The 20759-nt window shown below is 49.2% G+C and overlaps 1 protein-coding gene across 8 annotated transcripts in view; it reads left to right on the top strand.

Moving 5' to 3' along the window:
* Positions 1-649: 649 nt before the first annotated feature.
* Positions 650-20759, top strand: part of PLA2G6 (phospholipase A2 group VI) — a 107994-nt gene continuing 87884 nt past the window's right edge. For 2 of the 8 annotated variants that reach the window (XM_077168811.1, XM_077168803.1), the window contains exons 1-2: positions 650-781; positions 11964-12216. In XM_077168811.1, the coding sequence (XP_077024926.1) occupies positions 12008-12216 (209 nt within the window). In that variant the 5' untranslated portion in view covers positions 650-781; positions 11964-12007. Of the gene's footprint in view, positions 782-1530; positions 1979-8477; positions 8826-8957; positions 9070-11220; positions 11600-11828; positions 11880-11963; positions 12217-20759 lie in introns of those variants that run through there. The other 6 variants (XM_077168805.1, XM_077168806.1, XM_077168810.1 and 3 more) reach the window with 6 other exon arrangements.

The following is a 20759-nucleotide window of genomic DNA, read 5'->3' as shown; positions in this document are numbered from 1 at the left end:
TGCCCACTTCTCAGCTGAGAAGTCTGAGGCTCCCAGAGTTTCAGTCATTTCCCCAATTTTCTACTAAAAGCTTTACTGCTTTCTTTGATAGGGTTGGAGTAGGGTTACCAGATAAAATACAGAATGCCCTATTAAATTAGAATTTCCAGTAAACAAGAATCATTTTATGCATGACTGTACTTAGTACTTTTAATTTACACTAAAAAAATGTAGTGTTTTACACAAAAAATGTTGTTTAGCTGCAATTTAAATTTAACCGAGTATCCTATATTCTTATTTTCTAAATCTGGCAATCCTAGCTTGGGGATACCTAGTAAAATCAAAGTAGGCTTCTCCCTGCTATGCCCTGCTCGTTGTCAGGGTTATTTTTAACTCTTTAGGAGAGGACGTTAACAGCAGGGTTCAGACTTGAGGCCTCTGACCGCATTCGAAGGAGGAGGGAGGAGGTAGGTAGGAGATTCCTGCCCTTCAGAAACATGTCTACCAACGAGCCGTCACGGGACTCTTCCGCCCAACTCTGATATGGCCGCACCTCGCTGCCTCGGATTGGCTCCAGCAGAAAGCCTTGGCTCTGGGCGTCCCTTCCATTGGGCAGTTATAGAAGATGGTGGAGCCCCGCCCTCCACCTCTCCTTGTGCGCGGAGCTCGCGGCGCGCTTGCTGGCCACAGGGTGGCCAGGGGCACAGGCTTCGGTGATTGGCGGAGAGCGGGCGCGTGGTCGGGTCGTCACGTGGCCCGGGCTGGTTTGTTTGCGGAAGTAGAAGGTGCTGAGTAAGCCGAGGTGAGTGACGGAGCGAGGGGGGTGGGGAACGGGGGAGGGAGGAGGCGGGGCCTGGGGGCCCTTCCCAAACCTCTCCTGCACCCTAAACTCCTTCGTCTCTAACCGGGACCCTCCTTGAGACTTTCCTCGTGTTCCCTGATTCTGAGGCATGCCCTCCATTGATCCCTGTGTGACTCCCTGAGTGTTCTCAGCTTCCACCCTTTGATCCCCCAGCCTTCCCAACTCCCATCCCTTGACCGCTCTCCTTTCACCTCGAACCTGTGTCTCCCTCAGGGAACCAGCCTTGCCGCTGGTTCCCTCCTCAGAACTCCCATATCTTCAATGTGTTCCCTGCTTCAGCATTCCTAACTTCCCGAGACAACCCCTTCAGCTCTCCTCCCTCAACTTCCTATTCTTTGCCTTTTAGTGCCCTCGGTTTTCGCTCTCGGTCCCGTTGATTGTCCCCAGCTTCCTTCCAGTTCTCTCGACTCAGTGTATTCTCACTTCCCCCTCTGTCGTCTGCATCGCTACATTACTGTCTCCCAGTTTTTCGTGTCCATTCCCCATTTCTAACTTCCTACTTCTTTCCCACGTGATCTCAGATTTCAACGGTAACATGCTCCCCCCATGCTCCTTCCTTCCTCATAGCATTGTCACCTGAGTCTCCCAACCCCCAATCCTATGTCCCTCTTCTACCTGCACAGATGACCTGAAAGCTGGTGACAGAGAGCATGTGGTGACCATGGGATTGGGAGGGGCAGGCCTGTGGGGGTGGGAGAAGTTGGACTTAGGGATCTGTGCCTAGTTTTTTATGGGCTACCCTCATGACCCCAAACAAGGACTTTCTCTTCTATGCTTCTCCCTCTCTCTCTCACCTGTCCTCTTACCCACCCAAAAGGATGTTAGGCAGGTTTGGTTTGGCAACACTGAAGCTCCACCCTTGGACTGAATGCAGTGTTTTGTTATTGTCGCTGCTTTAAAATGTTCCTGGAGTCGAGAGGCTGTTTTCTGTCTGAGTCTCAGTTTCCTCAGCCCTGATGGGGGATTGTATTTCCTGCCCTGGCAAGGCTGCTATAGGGTTTCAAAATTTGAGTGAGAAAATGTACAAGGCAAAGCTTTGTACCAGTATGACCCCTGTACGAATACATGGTTTTGCTATTCTGTCATAGGCAGGACAGGGGAAAGGATCAGAATGAGAAGAGGAAAGAGGAGCAGAAGGTACACTGTCTGGCATTTATTGTTTGGCTCATATTTATTGATCACCCCCAATAAGTCAGCCTCTTTCACGTATTCTATCCTTACCACTTGTTCATTTGTCATTTATTCAACAGATATTGTCTGCCTTCCCAGCTCTGGGCTGCCCTTGGGTTTGCCAGTGTTATTCCCATTTAACAAGAGGAAGGGAGAGGGAGTGGGTTCCTCGAGATCATATTGATGAGAAGGTGGGTGCTGGAATCCGAACACAGTACTGTGTAACACCAGAACCTGTGTGGCTACCCTGCTGTGCCAGGCCAACCCCACTGCTGTTGTCTCAGTGTCAAGGGTATTTTTTCCTCCTTTTCCATGGATCACTTTCTTGCTAGAGGAGAGTGTCCCCAAAAGGGAATTTCCTTCTCATTCAGCAGCATGACATCATCTGGAGACAGAGAAAAGAGGAATTTAAATGCTGGGTGTGTTTGCACGTGTGCTGGAGATGTGTGCTCGGTGAGGTGCGGGACGGGTAGGTGAGGTGCTGTAGTGAAGGGGACGTCTTGTATTACCAGCTTGCACTTTGTAGAGGGTGGAGGGTGACTCCCTGGGAGAACATGTTCCGTGCCTTTCATGGTGGACTTGAATAAGTCAGGGCTTAGCTCCTCTTCCCTTTTCTGTCCATCCTCATTTTCTAGGTGATCTCAGTCTCGTGGCTTTAAGGACTATCTCTACTCTGGCAACTCCCAAATTTGTACGTCCAGTTCACTCCAGACCTTGCCTCTGAATGGTAGACTCACATATGCAAGTTGCCCACTCAGCGCCTCGAGTTTGGGCATTTTAAACTTGATGGTTAGAACTGGACCCTTCACATCCATCCTTCCATCTCTTCCTCTGTCCTCCGCCAAACCCTGCCCCTCTCACTCTCTTCCCATCTCAGGAAATGGCAGTATTACTCTTTCAGTTGCTCAGTCCAAGATTGTGAGAAGTTTTTTTTTTTAATGAAAAAATATTTTTTTATTAGAGCCATGGAAATTTACAAAAAAGTCACACAAAAAGCACAGAGTTGTGTGTAACATACCCCCCCAAACAGTTTTCCCTATTATAACATTTTGCATTTGTGTGGTATCTTTGTTCCAATTGATGATACGTTGTTATTACAATTATTAACTATAGTTCATAGTTTGCATTAGGGTTTCCCGTACTGTACAGTTCTATTCTGGTAGCATGTATATAAATCTAAAATTAATTATTTTGGTCCTGTCACGTATATAATTCAGTGGTGTTAAATACATTCACGATGTTGTGCTACCTTGTAAGACTTTTCCTGATGCCTGTCCTCCTCTCACCCTACATCCAGGCTGTCAGAAGATCCTATTGGTTCTGTCTTCATAACAGGTCCCTTCTGATCCCCCAGCTGTCATCCGGGCACCATCCCAGGCCTGGATTTTTGTGACAGTCGCCTTATGGGCCTCTGCCTTGGCTTTTGCTCCCTCTAGTCCTTTCTCGGACTCCTGCCCAAATGCTTCTTCCTTGCTGTAGGCCCTGCACTGGCTCCTCTCCCTGTGCTGACCTGGCCCTCTGTTACCTCTCTCATCTCGCTGTCTTCCCTGCAATTCCTGAGCTCTCTAGGCAGGCTGCAGCCTCAGGGCCTTTTCATTGCTCTTCCCTCTGCTGGGAAAGCTCTTCACCTAGATATCTATCTGTATGACTTTTACCCTTACTAACTTCCGGGCTTTGTTCAAAGTCAAGTCTTTGGTGAGAACCCTACAATTTCAGTCCTACTCCTACACTTCCTATCCCCCTTTTCTGCTTTATTTTCCTCCTCCGTATATAAATCCTGTGTCTGTATTTTACTTATCTCCTTACTTTCTCGACCTCTCTAAAATATAACTTCCAGGAGGGCATGGATTTTTGTCCGTTTAGGTCACTACTGTATCCCCAGCAGTAGAACAATCCGTGCCACAGCCTGAATTAGAAAGTGGGCCACCCTGTGCAATACTACTAGCCTGAAGATCTCAAAGAGTTAGCCAGGCCTTGAGTCCTTGAGAGTTCCAGTTCCAGTTCCGGCGAAGTTTGCTTCCATCTGTGGCCCACCTGAAGAGGGAAAATGGAAGAGACCCCTTTTCCTTTTTTTTTAAAAGGACGTTTTGCCCTGGCTCATGTGGGTGGCAGCGTACTTGTAGGTGAGGGTGCTGGCTTTCGGGGTGCCGCGTGAGTACAAGGGACGAAAATCCAGCCTCACTCAGCCACTTCCCTTCAGACATCCTCCTGAAGGCAGTTTAAATCTAAGAGCTGGCATTCTGGGTTCCAGCCAGTTGGGTTTGGATTCTGGCAACTTCCACAACCTAGCTGTGCCTCAGTTTCCTGTGTTCAGGGTAGGAAGGAGAACTCTGCCTTCTCATGGATGGTTTGGAGATCAGATATGGCATTTTACTGGAAACCTTTGGTGAGACACTTCTTGGCGAGGTATCGCTCAGCTAGAGCCCACTTTTAAATGTAGCAGTGTTGTCAGGCTGTGAGTTCATGGGGTGAGCGCTTCTCATTCCTCACTGGCTCAGGACAGAGTTTGGGGAGTGCTGGGGTCAGAGTGAATGTTGGAAAGGACATCTTTTGGGAGGTAGCCTTGGAGACCAGAGGCTAGGCTGGGAGGTAGAAAATGACACTTGACCTGACCCCTACTTTCATTCACTTATTGAGCACCTCCTATGTGGCATGCCCTCTGCCTGGTGCTGATCTGGAGTCAGAGAAAGAAGGCATGAGCCCAGCTCCAGGAAGACCTTCCCATTTCTTCTCTCTGGGCCTCAGTTTCCCATATGCCTGACAAGGATAATAATCACACCTTCCCCCGTCGCACATTTGTGAGTGTCATGGGAGCTGACAGGTGTGAGAGCCCTTTGCCAAGCATAAAAGCTAGTGGGCTTGTGGCGGGCTTGTGAAAGGCATGTGGCAGGTGCTCACGTGCTGGGTGGTGTGATGGTCAGAGCCGCGGGAAGGAAGTCGGGGGACAGCAGAGGCCACTGTCAGCAGGGCAGGTTGGGCGTAATGTCCAGACCGCGTGCTCCCAGCCCATTCTGCCAGGATGGTCCAGCAGTTATTCCAGTCATGGGACATCCGGTGGTCAGCAGCCCGGGCTCGTGGGGCCTGCCTTCCAGCTAGGACAGTTCTGTGAGTGCTCACAGAACCCTCCACATGGCCCATTTGGTGCCATCTGCTTCCTGGCCTGGCTGCCCGGGAGATCGTGTCATGCACCTCCTGGGCAGCTGTCCCACTCCTCTCCCTGGAGCTAGTCAAGAAGGAAGCAGCAGGTCTGAAGAGGTTTCCCTGTCAAAATATGAATGAGCTCAGCCTTCAACACCCTGATGGTATATGAAGCTCAACTCTCCAGACCCAAGCTTGAGGAGGGATTAGTCCCAGCACTTAGTACCACAGCAGGTGCTCAGTGAAGGTTCTCCTGGAGCAGGAGTGAGCCCCATGTTGGCATTTGCTACCTGGTAGGATCTGAGCACAACCTTCCTGTGTGGCATGGCCTGTGGTGGTTTGGAATGGGCAGGAGGCAGAGCACGTGGTCTGCATTAGCTGCTGCGAGGGAACTGGAGCGAGGAGGAAGGGTGTGTTTCAGAGACGCCGGCCCCCTGGGCTTACAGTTGGTTCTTTCATTTGTTCTCATTCATTCATTCATTCACCAAACTTTTATTAAATCCACCCACCATGAATCAGGAACAGCTTTTGGAGTGCTTGGGTAAACAAGTTAAAGACACATTGTGAGAGAGGCCTGGGCAGCCCAAACCAACAAATGCATTGCAGGTCAAATGGTAAGTGCTTCGGGTGGCTGATGTGCAGTGGGCTGTGGGAGTGCCCAGGACAGGCGTGAATGACTGGGGTTTGAGGGAAGCAAGGGCGTGGGGTATGATTCTTGGAGGAGAAGGCATCTGAATTTGTCTTGAAGGACGAGACATTGTCTAAGAGTCCTTTATCAAGCACGTACTCTGAGACAGGCTAAGGAAGTGGGAAGAGTCTAGGCAGAAGGGTCTAGCAGATGTGGGGAGCGTTCTGTGAGTGCAGCTGGGGTAGGGGGAGGTGGGAGGGCGAGCTGGGCCAGCTCCCAGGGATACTTGTATCTGTCCTGGGTTTGGGCTTTCCCTGGAAGGTGACAGGGGCGGGGGGTGGGAGGCCCATTGGATGGGTCCGATCTGCCTGCTGTGACAGGCACAGGGCAGGTGTAAGGATTGACCTGTGCGAAGCTTGCCCTCTTGTTGTATGTGGACAGAAATGAATCTGGTGTGGATTTGACGGTAGGTCAGGGAAGGAGGCAGCTCCAGCGCTGAGAGTGTGTGGGGCCTGTCAGGAATGGCAGGAGTATCCCACAGGTGTCTAACCCGAGCCAGGCCCTGGAGAGCGGGACACACAGGGCCCCTCACCCTCTGGAAAAGCAGTCTTTGCCCATCACTCTCTGAGGCCAGAGAGTCCAGGGCTCAGGCCCAGCTGCCACGGCAGATGAGAGGCCACGGAGGGCAGGGACAGAGCCACTCTCCTGAGACCTGCCCAGGGTGCTCGACGGCGGCGTTCATGGCCCAGGAGGAGCCATTCTTCAGGGATTGAGTTCTCAACCACAGCCACCTACTGCCCAACCCCCCACCCCCACCCCCACCCCCGCCTCACTTATTCTCTGGGCGTGGCCTCTTGGCTGTGAAATTGGGATAAAGAACCCGAGGCTCAGGGCAGCTGCGGGGGTGACCGGCACAGGAGGTGCTCGACCATGGCCCGGTCATGTCTTGGATGCATGTGGGTCACTGCGGTAACTGTAGCCTCCTCCGTGTGGGTGTCTTCCCCTCTCTGGCCGTCTGGGCTGGGAGAGAACACTTATTTGTGGAATGGGTCGTGCAGGCCCCTCTGCTCCTGCTGTCCCATCCGGTCTGGTCTGTTCCATCTGCTGGGAAGGCCGCACCCCCCATTCTCCTTTGGTGAACTCTCGATTTGCCTTCACAGTTCAGCTTGAGAGTCATCTCCTCCAGCGGTACTCCCTCTGCTGCTCCGCCCAAGGGGCTGTGAGCTCCCCCAGACAGGGCCTGGGCCTGTCCCTCCTGTGCCAAGTCATTTTGTGAACCCAGGTGGCCACTTCTAGGGAACTCACCAAAGAGACTGCCTGTTGGTTCCCTCCCCTCGGATCCCAGGAAGGGGTTTTTGTTGGTTGGTTGGTTTTTCTTGTTTGGTGGGCATCCCTGAATCCCATTTTAATTTACCCTTTGAACACCCACACCTTGAAGCCTGTCCAGGCTTCAGTTTCTTTGTCTCCAAGATAGAGATAAAATTCTTGTCCTTTCTGCCCTCCAGCTCCTCCAGGGAGCCTCCACGCCGCAGACACTCTGTCTGTCTGCCCTGAAGGACCCAGGTGGGAAGGGTGGGCCTGGGACTGGGGATGGGTGAGCAGAGATAAGAACAGGCCCAAAATATCCAGCCTCCATCCAGTGAAGACACAATTGGCGCCTAGAAATTGCTTGGAGTGGACGGGCAGAAATGCTGTTGTCATTGTCACAAAACTCTTACGTTTGGTCTCCTTGTTTCTGTCATTTGAGAGGCACACGGCGCCTGTCCGGTGACCCTCTCATGACAGGCAGGGAGTAAGCCTGGGGGAGGAGCCACCTGGAGGGAATGTTTATACACGGGGAGGTGGTAGGGCGAGGCCGTGAGCCCACAGGAGGGGGAGGAGGTGAGAGGGGGAAGGGGTGGGTTGTGGAGGGGCCATCAGAGGGGCTGAAAGGCAGCCTGGTCCCCCCATCCAGCGTCCCCCTTCCATCTGTCTGCCCCTGCAACTGTGCTGGGAAGAACTTGAGCCCTGGTGTCAAAGGTGGAGGAGACAAGACTTCTCCTCAGGGAGGGGAGAGGTGGGGAAGGTGACAAAATGAGAGGGAAGCACAGCATGAGGTATCTCTACTGCACACTGGCTGCCTTCCTGGCTGGCGGTGCAGTGATTGTTCCAGGATGTGGCCCGGAGGTTTTAATTTCCTTTCTCCCGTGTCGTGATAATGGTGGCCACTGTTTGTGTACCTGCAGCCAGCCTCTTCCCTGCACGCATCACTTCACCCTCATGCTCACCCTGGCAGGTTAAGGGACAGCCAGGTCCGTCCCGCGCCAAAGCCCCTGTTCTTTCTGTGGCCGCAGTGCTGGAATAGGTGGGAGGGGCCCCCCACTACCAGCCTTATAGCAGGGGAGCCTGGGGCAGGGCTGGGTGGGGAGTCATTTATGGACCCAGCTGGGCCCCCACCATGACTTTGCTCCCCTTAATCTGAGTGGGCTCGTGGGGGGTGGATGCACTTGACCCCCCCGCCCCTCTCCAGGTCTCTGCCCCCTGGGAAGCCCCACTGCTGCTTTACAGACCCAGGCTTGATCCCCTAGACCTCCCATTTTCCTGGCTGCAGGCCCTAGGGGCTCAGCCAACACTCTTCCTTTCTTTAAAAAAAAATGTAATCATTTTATAAACCATTTGGAAAATAGAGAAAAGAAAAGAAATTGTCTCTAAAGTCAGTATCCTGCCTCTGCTCTTAGTATTGTGTATGTTTCCTATTAGTCTTTTCTTCCCTCTGTGCATATTTTTTACTCACTTAAATTGTGTTTAACAAATTTCCCGTGTGCCAGGCTTTGTGCCAGGGGCCAGGCACAGAGATGAGGAGACCTATCACCTGTGCTGAGGCTCCGCCCCTGGAGCCAGCCCACCTGGGCTGCATTCCTGCCCCTCCACTAGCTGGGTGAGCTGGGGCTCCTACTTGTCCATTCCTGGATGTTCTCATATGTGAAACGAAGATGAAAGGCTGTTGTGCTACGACACAATGGCCGTATGTAATGCTCTCGAGCAGGCCAGGAGCACAGCGAGAGGCAGGTGGGCATTTGGGCGACAGCGGCTTATGGTTTGTTTAAGGAGCACCTGCAGCATACTGGGTGTGACGGTAGAAACGCGCGCGAGGGGCAGCCGGGAGAGGGGGCCTGGGGGCTGGAGGCGGGGCACCAAGAACACTTGATATTCTTGATCTGCTGAGCTTGGCCTTGAGGGATGCCCAGGGCTTTCCCAGACAGAGAGGGAGAGGACAGTCCACAAGCACACGTTAATGGGGACAGGCACGGAGGTATGGAACAGCATGCGTGGCTTTCTGGGAATCGTGAGCAGTTTGGCTGGACAGGGTGGGAAGTCCAGCGCCAGGAATGGAGAGGACTCAGATGGGAGGATGGGGGAGTGGGACTGCACAGGAGGTGTGTGTGTGTGTGTGTGTGTGTGTGTGTGTGTGTGTGTCCGCGTCCGTCTCCACACTTCTTGCATATAATCAGTGCAGGCTCTTGTTGCTAAGTCTCTACCAGATGCTTTTTCTGAGTTGCGATAATCTTCAAAACCACAGCTTTTAAGGACTACATAGTATCTCGGGGGCAAATGTATCCCAGTTTACCCCTCTCCTAATGTTGGATTTCAACCTGTTCCCCTTTCTGTGTCACAGCAACAACTGTTAGAATGCACTTTGGTAAGCCTGCCGTGTCTTCCATTTTGGGGGCTCTTTTCCCGGGACTGATTCCCACGTGTTCCTTTGGGGTTCCTCTCCTTTTCCCTGGCTACGGAGATGGGTACAGCACCCCAGCTTCTCCATCCTTCCAGCCCGAGTGCAGAAGAAGGAAATTGACACATGTTCAAGTATTCTCATTTAATTAAATGTTCTCATTGTAATTCTCACAACGCATGAGGGGAGAGGTGAGTAACTTGAAGCTCAAAATCTCACAGATATCTCACTACAAATCATAAAGGGGAAGACATTACAAAGTTCAAAACATTTTCACGACCCTTTTGTCATGGTTCTCTAAGCCTCAGTTTCCCTATCCATAAAAGGAGGCTGGCCAAAGTAAAGATAGGTAGCATTTGTTGAGCAGTTATTGTATGCTAGGTGCCGTTATTAGGCACTGTTATGTTGTCCGTTTTACAGATGAAAAAACTGAGACACAGGGAGGTTGGGTAACTTGCCCAAAGTCACACAGCTGGTAAGTCGTAAGGCTGAGAGATGTACTGGACTCTCAGCGCAACTGCCTCAAATGGTTTTGTGAGAATCAAATGAGATGGACCTTGTGAAGTAAATGCCTTGTGATGTAATTATCATCCTAGGTTCTTCCTCCCTCTTTAGATGATTCCCCTTAGACCTCTTGCTCTTCCGTCTGTCCCTGAGGTTGATCCTTGGTGACTTCTTTGCGCAGCACCAAGGCCAGGGCTGAGCTAGTGTCCACCCGCTTCCCAGCCCCCCATGCTCACCCGCTCTGTCCTTGGGTCTTTTTTGGCTGGCGAATGTCCTGGCACAGAAGCAGAGGAGGGTGGCCTTTGGCTGGTTGTGGCTTGGCGATGTGACTTTCTGGGGACCCAGGAAAAAATGACACAGCTAATTTTGCCATCCAAACAGGGGACAACATCCAGATCCAAAAATGTGACTTTGAATAGGTAGTGAAAAATTACTGCCCAAGTCTGTGTGCACTGAGACTTTCCATTTGTGTTCCTTTCTTTCTTTCATTTTGGGGTGCATGGTCTGGGAATCCATTCGTGTTGCTTTCCAAGGACCGTGCATCTGGGCTCCCTCAGAGCCTACCAGGAACAGTGGTAGCAGGCACCAGGGGTTTAAGACAAACCCCAAGGGACTGTGAGATGACCTGGCACATATTTTTGTGGTATCCACTATCAAGGGGACACAGATTTTAAAAAAAAATATTTTTATTGAAATATCTTCATGCACCATACAGTCCATCCAAAGTATACAATGGCTCACAGTAGTATCACATAGTTGTGTATTCATTGCCATGTTTTTTAGAACATTTGCATCATGCCAGAAAAAGCAAAAGACAAAAGGAAAAAACCATGCACCCCATACCCTTGCCCTTCCTTCTCATTGACAACTAGTATGGAAATCTACACAATTCTTTTTTAACCCCTTGTCCCTACCCCCCATTATTTATTTATTTATTTAGTCCTTATTTTTTGCTCATCTCTCCATAGCCTGGATAAAGGGAACATCAGACACAAGGTTTTCACATTCACACGATCACATTGTTAAAGCTTTATAGTTATACAATTGTCTTCAAGAATCAAGGCTATTGGAATACAGTTCACCAGTTTCAGGTGCTTCCCTCTGGCCACTCCAGTAGACCTTAAACTAAAAAGGAATATCTATATAAAGCGTAAGAATAACCTCTAGGATAACCTCTCAACTCTGTTTGAAATCTCTCAGCCACTGAGACTTTATTTAGTCTCATTTCTCTTTTCCCCCTTTGGTCAGGAAGGTTTATTCAGCCCCGTGGTGCTGGGTCCCGCCTCATCTTGGGCAGTCATGTCCCTCATTGCCAGGGAGATTTTCACCCCTGGGAGTCATGGGGGACGCTGATTTTGTTGTTGGAATTGAAATGATCTGTGCCAAGCTCTTTTTTTTTTTGCTTGGGCAGGCACCAGGAAATGAACCCGGGTCTCTGGCGTGGCAGACGCGTACTCTGCCTGCTGAGCCACCGTGGCCTGCCCTGTGCCGAGCTCTTTGAATGCCAAAAAAAGTGTATCTCCTATTGTGTAGTGAGAAACTCACCATGTGCACACAGCACATTACCTTCTAGGAAGCGTCTTCTTCGATTAGTACAACTCAGGAAGTAAGGAGCAGTGGTTGTTACCTGCCCCGTGTTGCGGATGAGGAAACGGAGTCTCTGTTGGCTAGACTGGGTTGGGGACCAGGACAGTCGTGGAGTCACCGCTGCACAGTGGCAGCACCGGAGGGGAGCCTTTGAGGTCCCTAGCCTGACCCGGGTGCTCTGTAGCTTCTTGAAAAAACTTCTTACCCCCTACTCAGTGCCTTTTCTCTTTCTTTCCCCTCCTTTCCAGGTCCCTCCAGGCCCAGAATCAGGGAAACAGCACTAGTGGGGAGCGACCTGGGTGCGTGGGCAGGAATCAGCTGCACTTGGTGAGGTGGGCATGGGAGACCGAGCCCAGCTGACCAGAGACCCCGTTTTCTTCCAGACTGAGGGGAAGGCGGTGGGGCCTCCCCGCCCGCCCCACAGAAGATGCAGTTCTTCGGCCGCCTGGTCAATACCCTCAGTAGCGTCAGCAATTTGTTCTCTAATCCGTTCCGCGTGAAGGAGGTGGCTGTGGCAGACTACGACACGAGTGTCCACATCCGGGAGGAAGGCCAACTGATTCTGTTCCAGAATGTCTCCGCCCGCACCTGGGACTGCGTCCTGGTCAACCCGAGGAACACACAGAGTGGATTCCGGTGGGTGAGGATCAGCCAGGGCATGCGCTGCTTTCCTTTGCCTCCTCCCAGGTCGTGGGCTGGAGGGCTCTTGGCCAAGAAGCAGCCTCTTTGCGTCTCCATCTGAGGGGTCTGGAGATGGGTGGGAGAGAGGGCAGGCTGATGCCCGCACCTCTGCCCTTAAAGGGGTGGGAGAGGCTTCCTGGCGGTTCACCTCTCCTGGCGCAGCAGGCTCCCGGCAGCAGATGGCTTGAGAATAGAGGACTGGGCTGTTCTCTGCCTGGACGTTTGCCCCATTCAGATCCAGGGAAGGAGGATGGATGGGGAGCCTGAGAAGGGCTAAATCAGGGAAGACCCTGTGGTATAACCTTTAGCCTTGGATCTTTGAAGGCATAACGGTCCCTTTAGGGGCTAACTGGGGTTTGTCCAGGAGAGCCTGAAGGAGGTGGTCAGAGCTGTCACTTCTCAAGGCATGCTGGGACACCAATAGGCTAGAAGAGAAGGTAGGAAGCCAGAACAGGGCTGAGAGAATTGAGCCAGTTGCAGGGCAGCTTGGGAAAAGGGGAGAGGAGTGGCCAAGGAATCCGAAATAGAGGGTTGTGGAGGGGCTCGGCAGGCTGATGTGATGTGAGGGGGACCCCATCTGCATCTGACTACCCATTTGTCCATTGACTCTGCCTTCACAGAGCACCCACCATGTCTCGGGTGTCCCAGATGCTGGGCTAGGACTAGCTGATGCTGTGTGATGACAGAACTTGGACTGTGCCTTTTAGGAATGTGTGGTCTGGTGGGGAGGCAGCCTGCAGAGCAGGCCTGCATAAACCATGTAGGAAGTGCTATGACAGAGGTGGGGCCCAGGCGATAGGGAGATGGTCACTTCCTGGCGGGCTGTTGGAGGCTTTGAGATCTACTCTGTGCCTAAAAGAATGAGTAAGAGTTTGGCAGAACAAAGTGGATCCGAGTCGTTCCAGACAGGTCCCCTCTGGAGACACTCACATACACAGGGTGTACCTGCAGGCAGATCCCTCTGGCTGGATCCTGGTGTATCCAGGGCATTGGTGAGCAATGAGGCTGGAGGGAACAGTGGGCATCACTCTGATGGAGGAGGTGTGGCAGCAGGGCTCTCAGAAAGTGGCAAACTGGGGCGAGGGTCCAAGTCACCAGGAAAAGAACAAGGCAGGGACTCAGGTGAGAATTCATGGCCTGGCTGGAGCTCTGGTGGGGCAGTGGAGCACAAACAAGGAAACTGAGGCAGAGATACCCACAGCAGGGGCTTGGACAAAGAATGCAGCTGAGTGGACAGTCCAGACACCAGGTTTCACACAGCAGTATACTAGTCCAAAGGCTGACTGCAGATGGGCCTGAGCTCACTGCCCTCTGGCTGGCCTTGGTCAGGACTGGCCCCGGGCAGGTCAGTCCTGCAGCTCAGAACCGTTCCATAGACCCACAGTTGGTGGCTGCTAGGAAGGCACAACTGACTATCTTTGGAGGGCAGCTTATTCTACTTGACTGAATAATCACCAAGTCCTGGTGGTTGTGAATATACCTTGGCAGGACTCCAGAATGGTATCATTAAGCTTGAGCCCCAGTTTGGGCAGACCTCCATCCTTGGGGGATTAAATCCTTTGCCAACAGTTTATTAGCTACATCTGTTATCTTGCTATCCATGGTTCTTTATAGTTGACAGATGTTTTAACCTATGTTGTATAAGCACATCCTTTATCAACCCTTTGAGGTAGGCAAAGAAGGCATTAATCCCATTTTACAGCTGAGGAAACTGAGGCTCCAGGATTATATATGCTTAATCCAAGGTTGCACAGTTAGGAAGCAGTAAGTTTCAAGCAGACTCTGTCTTTCCTTCTTAGTCCATTTCTCTTTTTATGCCACGGTGTGGCTTCCATGTATTTAATCAGAATAAGGGTCTTTGGGTGGGGTTTCAAGCTCAGCTAATATTTCCTCTGTGAATTCCTGACATCCCTTACTCTGAGTCTTTTTCATATTCACCTTTCTGACCTGCTCCTGCCCAAACATTCCCATTTCAGCAGATAGTATCACCACTCATCTATGTAGTTGGGCAATCCAGAAGCCTAGGAATGAGTCTTGTTCCCTGGATCCCGAGTTCTGTCAGGTTCTTCCAGGTATCTCTTGAGTCTGCTTCTTTAGGTTCAGCTCCAATGATAGAAAACCCAAAATAATAGTGTCTCAGCAGGATAGAATTTTAGCTCTCTCCAGTGTAACTAGCATAGATCAGGGCTGGCATGGCAGCTCTGCCCGCAGTCCTCAGGGACCCAGGCTCCTTCTGCCTTGTTGCTCCACCACCTATGGCCTCCATTCCTTAGGTCATCTCTTGGCCCCACATGGTCACACCAAATTCAGCCATCACATCCACCTTTCCAGCAAGCAAGACAGCAGAAGGGCAGTGTGATGGTTAGGTTCATGTGTCACTTTGGCCAAGTTATGGTATTCAGTTGTTTATCAAGCAAGCACTGTCTAATTGTTACTGTGAGGAAATTTTGTGGATTTAATTCATTAGTAAGTTGATTGCATCTATGGCTGATTACTTCTACAGTCAATTGAGGAGATTGGCTTCAACAATGAGAAAAATGTCATCCAGTCATTTGAAGACTTTAAAAGAAGAAGTGATGATTTCAGCAACCAGAAGGGGCAAGCTTCTTCTGGGGAGTTAATCAGAAGACTTCATTAGAGCTTGTGGCCTGCCCTGTGGAATTTGGACTTGCCGATCCCCACAATTGGATGACACAATTATAAAAATCTCGTTATATATATATGTATGTATCTCCTGTCGGTTCTGTTTCCCTAGAGAACCTAACTAATACAGACAGGGTGAGGAGGGCAGTCTCCCTCTTTTTAGAGACGCACATCTTCCTCTTAAATCCCATTGTAAGGGAGGTGGGAACATGGCCTGCATTCCAGAAGGCCATGTGTCAGTCTACATTCAGGAGTACCCTTAGCTCCCCATTTTCTAGGCCGTGGTCCTTGCCCACGTGGACTCCAACTGCAGCAGCCTGTGGCTCTGCTGACAGTCTTTTTTTTTTTTTCAAACTTACAACCAGATTCTGATTTGGAAGCAACAGTACTTTTTATTTTTATTTTTTTAGTAACAATACTTTTTATGGTGCCAGTACAACATAAGGCTATGAAAGAAATGACAATTATCACTTTAATCTGAATTTATTCCTTAGCTGGTTTGTCTGAAGAGGCAGATTCCATAATTCTGGGACTCAGGCTCATTCACTTTCCTTCCTGCTCACTTACATCCTGGCTGACTCAGTCTTTTTTTTTTTTCATATTTTTATCTGCCTTCAGTCTTGCTCCTCTGGTCCTCTTCCCAGCTGCCATCAGAGTAATCTTTTCGAAGGGCAAATCTGATCATGTCACTCTCCTGCTTCACTCTTCCAGGACCTTCTCTTTCCTTAACGTACTAGGTGCTTAACATGGCTTCAGTGGGCCCGAGGTGACTGTTCCTCTGGTCTCGGCCCTTGCCACCTTGTGCTCCTGAACTTTGCTCTTACCTCCCCCATCCCTGCACTCCCTAGCCTCTTCCCTGGGGGACCGTAAATTCCATGAGCACAGGGGCTGCGTGTTTGGTATCACCACGGTTTCCCCTGCACCCAGCACAGTGCCTGGCACATGGGAAATGTGCAGAATGAACGAATGGATTTATTCATTCAGTTTTTAACCAGAGGAAGTTGGAAAGCAAGGAGGTGGAGGTTGGGGAGTGAGCTGCTGGAGTTGAGGTTATGCAGACATGGTAGTAAGAGCCAAAGCCAGGGGTGTGACCCAAAGTGAGGGGCCTCAGTGGGTTGAGGGTCAAGGTACTGCTAGACCTCTTCCTCTGGGGCCCAACGTTCTGCCTTTTAAATGTCTCCTTTTCCTTGATTTCCCTGGAGGGCTTTGGACTGTCTCCAAAGCACGAGAAGCATGTTGAGGTCGATGTCAGTGCCCTGCCTCCAGCCTCAGGCTCCAGGTCATGGTGTTCCTGCTGGTGGCAGTCAGACATAGCTTCAGTTTGGGGAATGGACTCAGTGTCTTTGGAATCTCAGGTTTTTTTTTTTTGTTTTTTTTTTTTTACCTAAGACCTATGAGTCCCAGGACACCCCATCTGGGTGGGAGATTGGACCCTGAGAGATGCAGATGGCAACCACACAACAATAAGAATGCCTGCGTTTTATTAGCACACTCTGCAGGCTCGGCACCAGTTCCTGCACAGCAGTCGTAGGCGGTAGGGATGCTCTTGACCTGGTCTTGCAGGTGAGGACGCAGAGCCCAGGTTTGAATCCAGACAACCTGGCTCTAGAACCTGCACTTATTTCTGACCCCGTGTCTTGCTTTGTGTGTCACAAGCTAGGCTGCTGAGCCGGGCTGACCCTCTGCACCCCTTCCTGTTGTGTGGTCCCAGATGCTGGCTCTTCTTGTGTGGGCCCCAGGGTAGTCCCTCACGGCACTGCTGAGTAGATTATGACAGCATCAATGCTTCTGTTCCCAGTACAAGTTCATTATTTACTGCTGACATTTACTGATGACATGATATATATTTTTTTAAACTTTTTTTATTAATTAAAAAAAGTTAACAAAACATTAAGATATCATTACATTCTACATATACAACAGTAATTCTTAATATCATCACATAGTTGCATATTCATCATTTCTTAGAACATTTGCATCGATTTAGAAAAAGAAATAAAAAGACAACAGAAAAAGAAATAAAATGATAATAGAGAAAAAAAAGATTATACATACCATACCCCTCCCCTTACCCCTCGCTTTCATTTACCACTAGCATTTCAAACTAAATTTGTTTTAACATTTGTTCCCCCCTATTATTTATTTTTTTTCCATATGTTCTACTCTTCTGTTGATATAGTAGCTAAAAGGAGCATCAGACACAAGGTTTTCACACTCACAGAGTCTCATTGTGAAAGCTATATCATTGTTCAGTCATCATCAAGAAACATGGCTACTGGAACACAGCTCTACATTTTCAGGCACTTCCCTCCAGCCTCTCCATTACATCTTGAATAACAATGTGGTATTTACTTAATGCATAAGAATAACCTCCGGGATAACCTCTCAACTCTGTTTGGAATCTCTCAGCCATTGACACTTAGTCTCATTTCACTCTGCCCCCTTTGGTCGAGAAGGTTCTCTCAATCTCTTGATGTTAATTCTCAGCTCATTCTAGGGTTTTTCTCAGTCCCTTGATGCTGAGTCTCAGCTCATTCCGAGATCTCTGTCCCATGTTGCCAGGAAGGTCCACACCCCTGGGAGTCATGTCCCACGCAGAGAAGGGGAGGGTGGTGAGACTGCTCGTCATGTTGGCTGGAGAGAGAGGCCACATCTGAGCAACAAAAGAGGCTCTCTTGAGGGTGACTCTTAGGCCTAAATTTTAAGTAGACTTGACCTATCCTTTGTGGGGTTAAGTTTCATATGAACAAACCCCAAGACTGGGGGCTCAGCCTATAGCTTTGGTTGCTGATGACATGATATTTGATGAAAACCGCCAGCCCTTCACTGTTATCTCAGCAGAAACAGTCCATACTTGCCAGGAATTTTGGGAGGAATGATCAAAACATGTGGGACATGTGATCTTGGCCTCTCTAAAGGGGACTGACTTTTGAGCCACTCTGTACTGGGTTTTTGCAGTAAAACTGCTTGTCAGGAAACTTCAGGAGAGCTGAGTGGCCTGTGTCCTGGCCACAGACCCTGCAATCTACTCATTCATTCATTTGTCTAGCTCCCTGCCTGTCTTTACTGAGCAAAGTTGACTATGGCAGGCCTCAGCTCTCAGAAAAGGTGGACCTGTACCCAGTGTTCAGTGTGTTCCCTGAACAGGCCTGGCTCCTTTACACTTCTGTCTTTGCCCTGGCTTTTCCTCCTGCTGAGAACTCTCTTCCCCGATCCTTTGCCTGACTCACATATCCCTGCGCTATGAGCCTCTTTTCCTCCCTCCTCTGTCCTCCTCACCCACTGGCCATCTTCCTGGCTAGCGCCTCTTGCCTTAGGAGGCCCTGTGTCAGTTCTCAGTTTGCCTGTGGTCTCCTCCACCAGCCCACGTGAGCTCCTGAGGCCAGGACGTAGGTCGGAGTCATTTTTGTATTCTTCAGGCCCCATGTAGTGCCATCAGAGTACTCAGGAGGTGCCCAGTGGATATTGCCTGAATGGGTGGAGAGATCTGTGACAGTAAAACTGTTTTGTTTTTTTAAAAATTTATTTGTTCATTAGCATTAACATATGATCATTCCATTCTACATATATAATCAGTAATTCGCAATATCGTCACAGTTACATATTCATCATTTCTTAGAACATTTGCATCAATTCAGAAAAAGAAAAAGACAACAGAAAGAGAAATAAAATGAAAACAGAAAAAAAAAATTATACATACCATATCCCTTACCCCTCGCTTTCATTGATCACTAGCATTTCAAACTAAATTTATTTTAACATTTGTTCCCCCTATTATTTATTTTTATTCCATATGTTCTACTCGTTTGTTGACAAGGTAGATAAAAGGAGCATCAGACACAAAGTTTTCACAATCACACAGTCACATTTTGAAAGCTATATCATTATTCAGTCATCATCAAGAAACATGGCTACTGGAACACAGCTCTACATTTTCAGGCACTTCCCTCCAGCCTCTCCATTACATCTTGAATAACAAGGTGGTATCTACTTAATGCGTAAGAATAACCTCCAGGATAACCTCTCAACTCTGTTTGGAATCTCTCAGCCATTGACACTTTGTCTCATTTTACTCTTCCCCCTTTTGGTGGAGAAGATTTTCTCAATCCCTTGATGCTGAATCTCAGCTCATTCTAGGGTTTTTCTCAATCCCTTGATGCTGAGTCTCAGCTCATTCTAGGATTTCTGTCCCATGTTGCCAGGAAGGTCCACACCCCTGGGAGTCATGTCCCACGTAGACAGGGGGAGGGTGGTGAGTTTGCTTGTTGTGTTGCTGGAGAGAGGGGCCACATCTGAACAACAGAAGAGGCTCTCTTGGGGGTGACTCTTAGGCCTAAATTTTAAGTACCTATCCTTTGTGGGGTTAAGTTTCATATGAACAAACTCCAAGACTGGGGGCTCAGCCTATAGCTTTGGTTGTCCACAGTGCTTGTGAGAGTATCAAGAATTCAACTTGGGGAAGTTGAATTTCTCCCCGTTCTCACCATTCCCCGAAGGGGACTTTGCAAATACTTTTCTACTCACTGATCGAATCACTCTGAGATTCACTGGGGCATCACTCTGGGCAAACCAATAAAATCTCATGTCCTACCCAAGATTCAAAGTACTTATGGTGTTCAATCAAACTGTCTACCTAAGGGTAAAACTGTTTTTGACAGAAGGAATTGGGAAAGGCTTCACCGAGATGGTTTGGTTGGAGATGCACTGGAAAGGATGAGGAGGATTTCAGTGGAAGGAGTGAGAGAAAGGGCACTGCTCAGAAGGGGCCCAGCCCATGCGCAGGTGCCAAGGGATGACGGAGGAGTACTTAGGAGGACACATGGGGAACATCTAGGCTGGACTTTGAAACCAGAGCCTTAGGAACTCCTCTACCCTAATTTTTTGGTCCAGGACCCCATTGTGAGTCACAGGGCACCCACTCCCCCCAAGACATATCCATATATTTTGCATACAGTTTCCAGAGGTTCACAGATCATGGACTCCCTCCCCCAAAATTCAGTTTTTGAAATAAAGTGATTTTCAGACAAAACTGACAGATTTCACTGCCAGTAGACCTGCACTAAATGCTAAAGACTACTTGTGCTTCAATATTCATGGCAGTCTTATTCACAAGAGCCAAAAGGTGAAGCACCCAAATGTCCATCAGCAGATGAAAGGATAAGCAAAATGTGGTCTGTCCATACGATGGAATATCATTCAGCCATAAAAAGGAAAGAAATTTGTCAATTTTGTCTGAAAATCACTTTCTTTCATTTTTATTTTTGAATTATAGCATCACTGAGTAGAATTTTAGGCTGGCAGTATTTTCTATTATTGTTTTCTTTACCTTTTATTTTCAGCAGTTTTCTATGATGTGCCCATTTGTATTTTATTTTTTCTTTTTATTTGTCTTCCTTGGGGTTTGTTGAGATTCTTGAATCTGTGTCTTGATATTTTTAATAAATTTTAGAATATTACTTGTCAGTGAGTTTGCTGAAACTCACAAAATGCAATATACCAGAAAGGAACAATGGGGATTTATTAGCTTACAAGTTTACAATTTTAAGGCTGCTTGAGAATGTCCAAATTAAGGCATCAAACAGGATGATGGCTTCTCTGAAGACCAGCTACTGGTGAGCCTGGGCTCCTCTGTGAGATAGCAAAGGCACATGGCGACGCCTGCTGGTCCTTCTCTCCTGGGTTTCCTTGCCTCCAGCTTCTGGCTTTAGTGGCTTCCTCTCCCAGTTTCTGTGGGTGTGTCCTTGTCTCTTAGCTACTCCGGGACTTTTTTGTGAGCTTCTCTGGGTTTTCTGCACGTCCTTTATCCTCTTATAAAGGTAAGAGGATTAAGACCCACCTTGAATGAGGTGGGCCAC

Source organism: Tamandua tetradactyla, chromosome 7 (assembly GCF_023851605.1).
Source record: "Tamandua tetradactyla isolate mTamTet1 chromosome 7, mTamTet1.pri, whole genome shotgun sequence".
In the NCBI taxonomy this organism is placed as follows: Eukaryota; Metazoa; Chordata; class Mammalia; order Pilosa; family Myrmecophagidae; genus Tamandua; species Tamandua tetradactyla.
This window is presented reverse-complemented; position numbering and strand designations above follow the sequence as displayed.